The sequence below is a fragment of the Panthera pardus genome, unplaced genomic scaffold (genome assembly GCF_024362965.1).
Source record: "Panthera pardus isolate Hobbes unplaced genomic scaffold, ASM2436296v1 HiC_scaffold_23, whole genome shotgun sequence".
Lineage (NCBI taxonomy): Eukaryota > Metazoa > Chordata > Mammalia > Carnivora > Felidae > Panthera > Panthera pardus.
Window position 1 is genome coordinate 4,203,664 of NW_026526799.1, and position 12,363 is coordinate 4,216,026.

The 12,363-nt window shown below is 55.7% G+C and overlaps 2 protein-coding genes across 14 annotated transcripts in view; both read left to right on the forward strand.

Moving 5' to 3' along the window:
* AP3B2 (adaptor related protein complex 3 subunit beta 2) overlaps positions 1–2,366 on the forward strand; it is a 34,329-nt gene extending 31,963 nt beyond the window's left edge. For all 4 annotated transcript variants that reach the window (XM_019460380.2, XM_019460379.2, XM_019460378.2 and 1 more), the window contains 2 exons: positions 1,674–1,812; positions 1,917–2,366. In XM_019460380.2, coding sequence (XP_019315925.1) covers positions 1,674–1,812; positions 1,917–2,067 — 290 coding nt within the window. In that variant the 3' untranslated portion in view covers positions 2,068–2,366. The remainder of the gene's footprint in view (positions 1–1,673; positions 1,813–1,916) is intronic.
* An 8,313-nt stretch (positions 2,367–10,679) lies between these two features.
* CPEB1 (cytoplasmic polyadenylation element binding protein 1) overlaps positions 10,680–12,363 on the forward strand; it is a 91,371-nt gene continuing 89,687 nt past the window's right edge. For 2 of the 10 annotated variants that reach the window (XM_019460368.2, XM_019460369.2), the window contains exon 1: positions 11,437–11,642. In XM_019460368.2, the coding sequence (XP_019315913.1) occupies positions 11,481–11,642 (162 nt within the window). In that variant the 5' untranslated portion in view covers positions 11,437–11,480. Of the gene's footprint in view, positions 10,805–11,046; positions 11,151–11,431; positions 11,643–11,801; positions 11,928–12,003; positions 12,096–12,363 lie in introns of those variants that run through there. The other 8 variants (XM_019460371.2, XM_053888640.1, XM_019460366.2 and 5 more) reach the window with 8 other exon arrangements.

The following is a 12,363-nucleotide window of genomic DNA, read 5'->3' on the forward strand; positions in this document are numbered from 1 at the left end:
GCCACAGCAGAGGGAATGCAGGGCTGGGTGGGTAGGGGGAAGGGGGCAGCCGTGGGCAGCTGCCCTGAGAAGGAGAAGAGGGAGGTATGTGGGGATGGCAGGGAGAACTCGGTGCCCTTCCCCTAGACCAGGACTCGGCAAACTTTTTTCCATAATGTGCCGGAAAGCAAACGTTTTAGGCTTTGTGGGCCATGTGGTCTCTGCTACAATTACTTGGCTCTGCTGCCATTAACGCAAAACAGCCCCAGATAACGTGTAAATGAACGAGCGTGGCTGTGTTCCAATAAAATTCTATTTATGGACACTTAAATTTGAATTTCACATAATTTTCATATGTCATAAAATATTAATCTTTTGATTCCCCCCCCCCCCCGTGTTTTAAAAATATAAAAACCACTGTGGGCCGTACAGCTGGCAGGCTGGATCTGGCCTGTGGTCTGTAATGTGCCGAGCCCCGATCTGGAAGAAGGAGGAATGGGTTAGGCAGGGGAGGAGGGAAGATCATGGTTGGTTTCAGATAAGAGGACTGTGAGGTGCATTTGGGAAATTCAGGAGGAGGTGTTTAATAAGCCACTGAAGATGCGGGTCTGTGCCCCAGAAACACCTCTAGGCCAGAGTCATGAGTACAGAGGTGATGGAGGTGACAGCCAAAGCTGTGAGTATGAGTCAGATCCCCCTGGCAGAGAGATGGGTGGGAAGATAAGAAGGCCAAGGAACTTCCTTGTGGAAAACCTGCATGCTTCCGGAGAAGAAGGAGGGGAGGGATGAGAGAAGGAACAGAGTAAGAGGTGGAAGGGGTGCCCTGGGATGGTCTACAGGCCAGGATGACCCAAGACCTTCAGCTCCAGCAGACAGGAGGCTGCCCACATCAGAGAGCAGGCCATCGCCCAGGGGGACAGAGGCCATCTGCAGCGGGTTGGAGGAGACCAGGGCTTGAGGAAATGGAGCCCTCTTGGGAGGACTTTGGCCACGTAAGGGAGGGATGCACGGCAGTGGCATGAGGAGGGAGTCTTGCTTCCAGAAGGGACTTTTGAGGGACTTGGAGACTTGGACATGGGGAGAGTGAAGGGATGGGGCAAGGAAATGTCACTAGTCTGGAATTAGGAGAGGCGGGGGCAGCAGGAGAGGGATGTCCGTTCTCAAAAGGAGGAGAGGGGAAGCAGCAGGGAGGGGACAGAGGGGCTGAAGAGGAGGTGGCAGGAGGGCAGACAGGGTGTCGCATGGCTGGCCTAGAGTGTGTGAGTGGAGAGGAGAGGTCAGCCCTGTAGAGGAGAGGCTGTGGATGCCTGGGGGCTTTGGGAGCCCCGGCCAGGTATGGAGCCGTTGCCTCCTTGAGCTCCTCTCCAAGCTGACTGGCCACCATGTCCACTGGTGCCTCCCTCCCAAGGGGATGGTCGCCCAGATGTCTGATGCTGGGGAAATGCCAAGTCAGTCTTTGGTCAACAACACGGATAGAGCCCTGGGTGGGGTGGGGTGGGGAGGCTGGCTTCCCAAAGGAGGGTGTGGTCCAGGAGGAAAGTAGCCCCTGCTCAAGACAGAGAGAGGTTCACATCTGCTCTTAGCATGAGACCTGCCAGCCTGAGGAGAACTTGGTGAGGATACCCCGTGGTCAGACCCAGGAGCCAGCCTCTGAACCGTGTGGCCTCCGCCCTCATCGTGACCTCTGTCCTCAGGAAAGCTGACAGGCATGAGCGAGATCACAGAGAAGCTCACACTGCCAGACACCTGTCGGAATGACCACATCGTGGTGCAGAGAGTGACTGCCGTTGCCAACCTGGGTCGTGTCCCTTGTGGGGCCTCTGATGAGTACAGGTACTCAGCCCCCAGCAGAGGGGAGAGGCGGGCTTTAGGGAGGCCTGCTTTGCAGGAGGGTCGCATGCCCAAAGGCCAAGACCCTTCCTCTACCGTTACCGCAGATTTGCGGGGAGGACGCTGACCAGTGGGAGCCTGGTCCTGCTGACCCTGGACGCCCGGCCCACGGGAGCCGCCCAGCTGACCGTCAACAGCGAGAAGATGGTGATCGGCACCATGCTGGTGAAGGACGTGGTGCAGGCTCTGACCCAGTGATTCCCGAGGGCTGTGACCTCTTTGACCCCTGCTTCTCTCTCCCTCATGACATCTGGGCTGTTAGCCCCACTTGTCTTTCCTCTCTCTCTCTCTCTCTCATAGCAGTTTCCTCATGCCAGAGAGCATCGGATGGGGGGGGGGGGACTCTTGCCCTCTAGTCACTACCAGGCTCCCCTGCAGCCCCTCCCCCGCCCTGTGGGTCCCCTAATGGCCTGTGTGGGGGGAGCCGCTCCCTCCAGTCTTCCCGGCTTTCTGTAGCTATTTCTGCAGCAACATCCCAATAAAGTGTCTTCTCCCTACGTGCTGGCTCAGCTTTCCTTCCTTCTGAGGGGATCCAGGGGAGACAGCTGCTAAGTGTGACCATGTGACCCTTGTGAAAGATCATTACTGACTTTCTAGGGACGGCTGTGACTGACTCATAGGTGACTCTGGTTGTACCCCAAGGTGACGATCCCTTAGTTCCCAGGCATGTGTGCGGAAGAGACATCCAAGCAGGGATGGGAAGGCCAAGCCGGAAGAACTCCTTGGTCCTGCAAAAGCAAGGCCTTTCCGGTGATTATTGGTCCCCCTGGACTTCCCTCCTGGGCCTCTCTTTGGGAGAGACTCATAGTGTGGGGGACTCCGCAAACATAGGCGCGAGGTTCAGAATATGTCAACTGGGGAGCCCCCACCTTGCTGGGGAGATGACCCGACCAGCCCTCCCGGAAGGGGAAGAACGGGAAAGAGATGGAAAGTGCTTCTCAAACAGCCCAGCATCACATCACTTGCAGATTTCGTTAACATGCAGATTCTGATCAGTGTCTGTGGTGGGGCCTGAGAGCCTGCATAGAGAGAGTGCACACGCGTGGGTGGGGGGAGTGCAGAGAGAGAGAGAGGGAGACGGGATCTGAAGCAGGCTCTGCGCTGACAGCCGACAGCCGGATGGGGGGCTCGAACTCACAAACCATGAGATCATGACCTGAGCTGAAGTTGGAAGCTTAACCGACAGAGCCACCCAGGTGCCCCCAGATTCTGCATTTCTAACAGGGTCCCGGTGGCAGATGCCGTCGCTCTGTGGATACACGTGTGCGGTGAAGATGTGGAGGGATCCCCTGCCCCTGGGACAAGTCTTCTGGAGGTGGTCGTCAGGGTCATGGCCCTCCTTGATGCCTTTCCTGGTGAGGAAAGAGGCTGAGTGAGCAGGGGTCCCAAAAGGTGTAAAAAACAACACAGTAGCATGTATTCCAACAACAACAAGAGTCTGTGATCAATAAGTTTCAGAATAATGGGTCTAAATGAAACAAGGTTACTTCCCACAGGCCTTCTCAGAGCCTTTACCATGACAATTTGCACTGTGACCTAACCATCCCCAAAGGGGCTAGGGAAGTGTTACCCAAAATCAGTTCTGACTTTGGAACACTGTCCCCCCAATCCCCCCCCCCCCCCGAACACTGTGACTGCCGGGGTTACAAGGAACACAATGATAGTTTGAGACGTGATGCCTCAGCTTCTGATCCTCTGTGCTTCAGACTCGTCCCTTGGCGGTATCTTCTCACAGCCCTGTTACCCCATCCCTGAGCGAGTCTCTGCAGGGTAAAGACAGGTGCGGCAGGTGTTCCATCCCCTCATAGGGGACACCTCCCCCCCCCCCCCCCCCCCCCCGCCTCTGTCTCTGGGGACTTGCCGGGCTCCGTGGCACCAGAGAGCAGCTGCAGCCACTGCTTCGTGAGGAGCCTTGGAGCCCCACAGTCTCCCTGGGATCACTGTTTTTTGTCACTGCAGGTTTGGAGATGGGACTGATCTGCCAGTCAAGGGCCACTCGAACGGTCGACTTGTTCTCACTTCTGTCACTGAATCAGCACTGCCCACAGCATAAGAAGGTGAGAGCAGTTTCCCAGGGAATTTGAACAGGACCATCAGAGAATTACCAACAATTCTGTGCTTTGCAACAAAGGTCCTAGATGGACTCTGTTAGGAGCCGGAAGTGTACCCCCGGCCCCTCTCCAGGAGCTCACAGCCCGGACTTCCACAGCCTCTGAGAAAGGGGAGCTCTAACCCTGAGCGAGAATCCCAAATGCTGGAACTTTTAGCGACCACACACCTTCCCAGCTTCTCCCTGGTACCTGGAAAGAAAGAATGCTTGTCTTCTGTCTGGGATCTGGGAAGACGCAAGACACATACGTCCCTGTCTGTATTTTTAAGGGACTGTTTTAAAAAATACTATTTAAGAAATGTAAATGTAAATATAATATTCATGTAGAAAATTGTACAGATCACAAGCGTGCAGTTTGATGAACAACCCGTGTAAACAAGAGACTGAGTGTGACGGCACACCCACCTCAGGTTGCCTTCCAGTTTGCGGCAGTGTTTTGTTTTGCTCGGAGATCACGGAGCTTCGAGACGGTCTGACACCAGACTCCAGTTGTCAGTGGGATCCCAGAAGGCCGGCGTGGACTTGTGTCGGGCAGTGCCGACGTGCTGGCCTGTGCTGCTCTCTGGGGCTACGAGGGCACCGACCACCCCCCGTGGCAGAGGCACCGACCACCCCGTGTATGTGGAAATAAGCCGGATTGTCTTCTTGCTTTAACTGAGGGAGAATGTGAGGGAGCAGCTCTGGGAAAGAAGGAACTCGTCAGGGCTTGGGCAACGTGACCTTGATCTAGGCCTTTATGTGCCAGAACCCCAGCACCTGCACCTGCAGAGGGAAGGCACGGAGGAGGGGAGGGTGGGAGAGGGTGAGGCGTGGTCCTTCTCCCCAGGACAAGGCCAGACTGAGGCCCCGGGATCCTGACAAGAGCAGCTGCGTTCTCGCAAATAAACCCCTAAACTTGGTTTCCTTAGCTGGAAACCAAGCCCAGGGCCTCTTGAGTTCTCACGGTGCTCCTGGTGCTGAGACTCAGGGCATCTCTGACCCATTTACAAGCGGCTCAGGACAACCAGCCCTCAGTGTGATCAGTGTGGCCGCTGACCTCCAGGACGGCCCCCAGGGATCCCTGCTTCCTGGCATCCTCGCCCTCGGGCCATCGCCTCCTACCTTCCATCAGGCTCTGTGCGCGTGCACGCCGGGACACTGCCGCAGTGACGGTACGTCTGAGATGAGGTTAGACAAGTCGGCGCGCCTCCATCCCCGCATCTTTCTCTCTTTCTCCCTTTCTCCATCTGGTCATTTGCTCTGGAGAGGGCCGGGAGCCATGTCTTGAGCTAAAGCCAGCAGCCCTGTGGAGAGATCCACGTGACCAGGGACTGAGGCTTTGCCAGGGGCCGCTGGAGCGAGCCACGAGGCAGACCTGCAGCTCCAGGCACAGCTTCCGATGACTGCGGCTCTGGCAGACAGCCCAGCTGCATCCCTGGGGCGGGGGGATCCCGAGCCAGAACCACCCAGCTAAGTCATCCTCGGGTTCCTGACCCGCAGAAATCGTCCGAGGCCATACACTCTTGTTTCAAGCTGTTGTTTGGGGTTCACTTTACAGCCACACGTGAAGACAATCCAACCCCGACCCATCTCCTGGGACGTTGGAAAAGTCCTTAGAGGCGGCCAGGGCTCCGGTCTCTGGCCTTCCAAGCACTTTGCTCTGACATTCAGCGTCAGTGCTGTGCTGGAGCAGGCTGGCGCTGGCTCAGAGCACCGACTGTCACGCCTCCAGGAATTCTGTGAGCTGGGTAGTGTCACGCTGGTAGTTTGAAATCAGCTGTGGTGGGAGTATTTACGCCACAGAAATAGGTGAATACTGCAGATCGCTGGCCCCCCCCACAGCCAATTGTCAGACGTCTGCCAGCACATCTCTGCCTTTAATAATCTCTGTCCCTCATTGCTTTGAAAAAGTGTGATATTTATTTGTTTATTTTTCAGAGAGAGAAAGAGCACGAACAGGGACGGGCAGAAAGAGAGAGAGAGACACAGACTCTGAAGCAGGCTCCAGGCTCTGAGCTGTCAGCACAGAGCCCGATGTGGGGCTCAGACTTGTGAACCATGAGCTCGTGACCTGAGCCAAAGTCAGATGCCCAGCTGACTGAGTCACCCAGGCGCCCCCCCAAAACTGTGCTGTTTAAAGACTAAAATAACAACCACTAGTGTACTGATTCCTGGCCTTAAGGACTGAAGCATTTATCAATCCAGGCAATACTTCTCATACTCATTTCACAGACTCTTCCCTCCTCACCGATTTGGAATTTTCCATTTATCAATGCCATGCATTTTTGTTTTGTACTTTTACTACATATGGATGTGTCCCTAAACAACACGTGATATGGTACTTTGTGATAACAGTGTACTACGTGTTTTATTTTTTATGTTTTTTTATTTATTTTGAGGTGGGGGGGGAGAGAAAGAGAGAGAGAGAGAGAGAACAAGCAGGGGAGGGGCAGAGAGGAGGAGACAGAATCCCAAGCAGGTTCTGCACCGTCAGCACAGAGCCTGGTGTGGGGCTTGAACTCACGAACCATGAGATCATGACCTGAGCCGAGATCAAGAGTTGGATGCTTAATCAACTGAGCCACACAGGCGCCCTTAAATTTTTACATAAATGGCATCATAAAGTATGTATGTATCCTTCCTCCTGCTTTTTTCACTCAATATTATTTCTGAGTCATTTCTGTTTCTGTAACTGGTTTTATTTCATTTACTTTTCCTTATAGATGATATTCCATTGTATGACTATACCACAACTTACCGCTCCATTCTCCTGCTGGTGGGCATTTAAGGTGGTTATTTTATTTTTGCAATTATACATGATTCAGCTATTGGCATTTTTACTCCTGTCTCCTTTAACACATGCAAACGTTTCTCTACGTTTCCCTAGGAGTAGAATCGCTGGGTCATAGAGCTTACACACCTGCAGCTTCACAAATCACCAGAGGAGCTATACTTGACATCAAGAATGGTCACAGCACTTGTGTTCATGAGTCCCCAAACTAGAAACAATTCAAATACCAATCAACAGGAGAATGGAGAAACAAATGCAGTATAGCCGTACCAAGGAATACTACTTAACAATACAGAGGGCTGAACTATTGCCCCATGCGACCACATGGGTGAATCGCACAGATACCACGTTGAGGGGAAGAGGCCAAATCTTATATGAAGTTCTACAACAGGCAGGATGAATGTCAGGAAGTCAGTAAGAATAACAGTTACCCCGAGGAGTGAGGTATAAAGTGGGAAGAGCATGACGGAAGCGTATAGGGTTCTGTAAAGATTCCAGGCCTTGATGTGGGTGATAGTTACCTGTGTATATGTAGGTAAAAGATTAATGAGCTGTACACTTAAGATTTGTGCATTCCATACTATACGTGTTATCCCTCAATTCAAAACATCTAGAGAAGAAAAACAAAAATCAAAGTCGGGGAGCCAGTTTATACCCTCACTGGTGGTGATCCTGCTACTGGGATAGTGAAACTTCGTCATTTGGTCTGTGTGACAGGTGCGAATGGTATCTACTGTGGTTTCACTTGCATTTCCCTGGTTATTGCTGAGGGTACACATCTAGTGATGTGTTTGTTGGCCATTTGGGTTTCCAGTTTCTGTCCATTGCCTATTCCCATCTTTTGTCCTTTTTTCTACAGGGTTGTCTTTTTTTCCCCACTGATTGTAGAAGTTCTTATGTATTCTGGAAACTAGTCCTTTATGGATCTCACATTGCAGGTATCTTCTTCAAGTCTATGACTTGTTTTTTTAAATTAAAAAAAATCTTTTGTTAAATCAAAGTTTTAAATTCCAATGTGGCCAAATTTATCAATCTTCCTTTATGTCCTGTGGTTTTTGTTTCTTATTTACAAAATTCACCCATACTCTGAGGTAATAAAATATTCTAATATTTTCTTCTAGAAAATTTCCAGTAATGCCTTTCACGTTTATACTTTAACCCACTTTAAATTAACATTTGTGTATGATGAAAGGAGGGGCTGATCCACATTTTTAAATCCCGCTTTACAAGACATAAACAACAGCGACAGCAAAGAACATGCTTTCTTCTGCGCGGACCATGGGAAAAGTCTAGCAGAGACCGTGCGCTTACGTTGCTACCTCATGGTCTTGAGTTCCTCAGTAAATCCCCCTCGTGATCTTTTGCAACCAGAAAAATTATGTTCTTCCAGCACTGTCTTTTGTTCTTTCGGCTCTCTGCCTGCTGTGGAAGCACTGAGCACCTGAGCATATAGAAGACCGCAGGGTCCCTCCTGTCCTCCTAGCATACGCGTTTAAAACTTAGTCCGGCCAATTACCGTTACACTTAAAACCTGTATTGTAAGTCTTGGGCTTGACTACAGAGACGGTGCCAGGCATAGCTAGGCTCAAAAGGCTGTTTGTTGACTCTGAGAATGGATAATGCTGCCTGTTTGTTCCTGCTACTTCTGCCAGTGACCAGCTGTGGAGACTTAACGGAGTCACTTAATATCTCCACCTCTGCTGCTTTCCACATCCTCCCCTGTGGATCGTGGACACCTTCCAGTCAGAGGTACTGTTCTTCCTGTTCTACCTGTAGGCATGGCCAAGTGTGGGCAGGGAGCACAGGGGCATGGCCACACCTGAGGCCATGACTGTATTTTGACTCAGCCACCCCTTCCTTCACTATGTAAGGAGCTCTGGGGTCAGTCTGAAGGAAGTGCACACATCAGGGTGCTGGGAATCTTGTTCTCATCTGGTAGAGACTTCAGGCTCCGGAGCAGGAAGGCTGTCTGGGTTTGAGCTCCCACTCTTCCATTTCTAGCTGGGAGTCCTTAGGCTAGTGACTTCGTGGTTTTTTGGGGGTTTTTTTTGCTTCCATTTTCTCATTGAACACAGGTAAAACACTTAGAACAGTGCCAAGTGCACAGTGAGTGCTCAGGGAAGGTCAGCTCTTATTACTGCAACAGCAAGTTTAGGAAGAGGGATTTTAAGCAGCAGCAATTTCTGTCCCAAGTCACCTGAAAGATGCATTCATTTTCTTATGGCTAGGAGCTTTAAAATATGAAAGAGCTCCCAGATACTTATTCCCTTGGGCACTAGCCCAGGTTTCAGATTCTTATCTTGTTCAGCTTTGGGTCAAGGAGGAGGAAGGATGCACCCAAGTTTGCCGCGAGAGGGCTGGATGGGGCCCCTAGACATATTGGGCTTGGCTCTTTTAATTTGAATTAGTGACCAAATTTAAAATTGGGAAGATTTCACATTAAAACAAAAAACCTAAGACAAGCCGGATTGTCCTAAAAGATCCAGCTAGGCTGGGACCTCATTCCTGCATGGTATCCATCAGCGAATTGCCCCTTCGGATGTGCCTTGGGCCTTTCTGGTGCTCTCACCCGCCCTTACGTGGGCTCCTGTGATATATATATAGGTGTCCAGGTTGGCATCCCCTAAGACAAGCAAGATACACCACTTCAGAGCAGCTGTCCTATGCTGTCGGCCAGAGTAAAACTTGGGGGTGGGCTGCTCCCCAAGAAGGAAGGGCTCCAGGAAGGAACCCCTGAAGGAAGGTCCCAGTGCCGCTGAATCACAAGGTATGGTTTTCTGGGTAGCTGGAATGGGCTGCCTTGAGGATGGGGGCTGGTGGCTAATCAGGAAGAGGGTAGAACAGTTATGGGCAGGGGAGGCCAGGGCCCCCTTTTGTCCTACTCCTGCAGCCATCATCCTCTCTGCCCGTGACCCCAGCAACCCAAGGAAGCTCCCGGCAGGAGGATGTGTCTGAGACTGGCTAACTTTCACTGTCACTGAGTCCTCCTGTGCGCTTCCACTCCATCTGTTCTTACCCTGGCCACCTTCTTGGGGTAATCCTCCTGAAACACTAGGTTAGGCCCTTGACTTCCTCTCCATCCACAGAAACCTACTGTTACCTACCCCCCCCCCCCCCCGCCCCCGCCTTAGCCATTAGATCTAGGCCAGCCTCACCAGCCTGCCAGGAAGGCAGCAGTCCTGTTTTCCCAACTGCCAGGAGGAGCCTTGTGCATAATAAATGCTTTCTAAACAGTGTTAGGACGATGAGATAACATGTGAAACACTCAGTAATGTTCTGCGAACGCTGGTCCCTCTCCTCCTCACTCCAGTCCCTGTTTCTCCCCAGCCGCTACTAAGTCTCCAGTAACATCTTAAGAGACCTGATACTGCCATTCTCCTGTTTACAATTCTTAATAGTTCCCTGCTGTCTGCAAAATAAAGGCACTTCACAGACTGGGCCCAGGCTTCCCTCCTGTGGTGTCGGCACATATTCCCCTTACGTCCTGGTCAAATTGAGCCTCTCTGTTCCATTCTCCTCCCTGCCTTTGCTCGGTCTCCCGCCTGGAATGCCATCTCCGCCTCTGCGCGTGCTTGGGGGTTCCAGACCGCTCCCGCACCAGCTACCCCAGGTCGCCTTTCCTGACGACAGCCGGATCACGGTGGTTTCTCCTGCCCCGTGGCCGCCGCCCTGTCCCTCGTCCCCACTCCGTCAAGTCCCATCACAGTCCGGCAGGAGCGTCGGGATTGGTTTCCCCAGGGAACTGCGGCCCAAAGAGGACCCCGAGTGTCTTAGGAAGTTTCCGGAATCCCCCGACGCGCCCCCCTTCCAGCACCGGGAGCAGCCGATCTAGTGTGAGCGCGCGCCTGCCGGAGTCCGGGAACAGGGGCAAGGGCACGGGCTAGGGCAGGGGCGCGCAGGGCCGGCTCCCGCCCTGGAGGGGTCCTTGGAAGAACAGGAGCACCGGCACGGGGCTCTCCTGACAAACCACACCGCCGCCGCGTCGCAGCGGCTTGTAAGTCCCACACGGGGAAAAGTGAGGCCCCGCAGAGAAGTGACTTGGGCAGGGTCACTAGGTGAGTAGCGCGCTCAAGCGTGGGCCTCTGGCCTCCCGGTCCTGGAGCCCAGCTCCGGGTGGGCGGCCGAGCCCTCGGCCGGGACTGCAGGGAGGGGCGGGGCGGGCGGAGGCGGGGGCCCGGGCGGGGCCGACACAGGTGCTTCGCATCCGGCCGGGGCGGGGGGGGGGGGGGGGGGGGCGCGGCTCCGCGGGGCTTTATAAGCGGCCCGGGGCGCGGCGCTGTGTGCGGCTTGCTGCAAAAATAGTGCCCACGTGTCTGCGCGTCCTTTGCCGCGCCGGCTCGCCGCCCGCCGGCCCGCCCGTCCGTCCCGCAGGGCCACGCCGGCCCCATGGCGTTCCCGCTGGTAAGAGCCGCCTGCCGCCCGCCGGGGCGGGGCCGGGCGGGGCGCGGTCCCGGCCGCTGCAGCTAACGGTCCGCGCGCAGCCTCGGCCGGCTCGGCGGTCCGCTCCTCCCCGCCCCCCCTCCCCCCCGCCGAAGGAGCGCGAGCCCCGGGCGGGGCGCGGGTCACGTGCCCGCGGGCGTGGGGCCTCGTGGAGGAGTGTGTGCGGGGGGGGGGGGGGGCAGGGAGCCTCCTCGTGACTCAGGGCCTTTGGGCTTAAAGGCGCCGCGGCCCTCCGGGGGCGGCCGGCGGGGCCTCCAGGCTGCACTGCGGTCTCCCGGTGGCCTCGAGTGTATGTCCAGACGGGAGCCGACCGGACGGAAAGGCGCCTCGGCGCCGGGAGCACTTCCTTCTCCCGCAGCCGTCGCACGTGAGACCCGAAGCCGCCGGCGCAAGGAGCTCACGCACCGCGGAGAGCCCCGCGCCAGTCTCGTTCGTACCCAGTGGGCGGCGGGGGTGAGTGGCCCGGTGGGGCGGGGCTGCCGGCGGCGGAGACCCCCCGCGCCGGACCTACGGCGATCTGAGAGTGCCACGACGGCAGTGGGCACGGCTCCTTTAAGGCGGAGGGATCAGGCCCCTCGTGCGGACCGCGCTGCCCGGCCCGGGAGGTCACGTGGCTTCACACGTTCGATTGTGCCGGAGCCGCGTTCTGGGGGCGGGGCTGGCGGGGTAGGGTCCCACGCGGGTGGTCGTCGGGCACGTGCGCCCGGGCTTCGCGCCGGGGAGGCTGGCGGCTCTGAGGTGAGGTGGGTCCTGCGGCCGCCGGCGGGCGGCCGGGCAGGCGTGGGGGCGGCGCGGCGGTGGAGGGAGCGTAGGCCGCACCTGCCTCGGCTTTCCCCAAGGGCGGCCGGGGGAGAGGACCCGGCGTGCGTGTGGCGCCCCGGTTCTGTCATTCTCTCCTCAGTCCCGGTTCGCGCCGGTTGCACCAGCTGGGGGGAGGCGGGCGAGGAGTGCGCCCCGGCCTCGGGCGGGGGCGGGCAGCTGGCTAGAAAGGCCCCGGCGGGGCCGACGGGACCCAGACCGAGGACAGGCCACTCACCCCCTGGCGGTCCCGCTCGGCGTCGTTCCCCGGGCTTTTTCGCGGACTGGGCGTTGTGTGTCGTGCGGTCGCCCCTGACTTCGTAGCCCTGTTCCCGGGGGTGGGAGGCCGGGCCGGCGCCCTCGTGAGCCGCCCGGC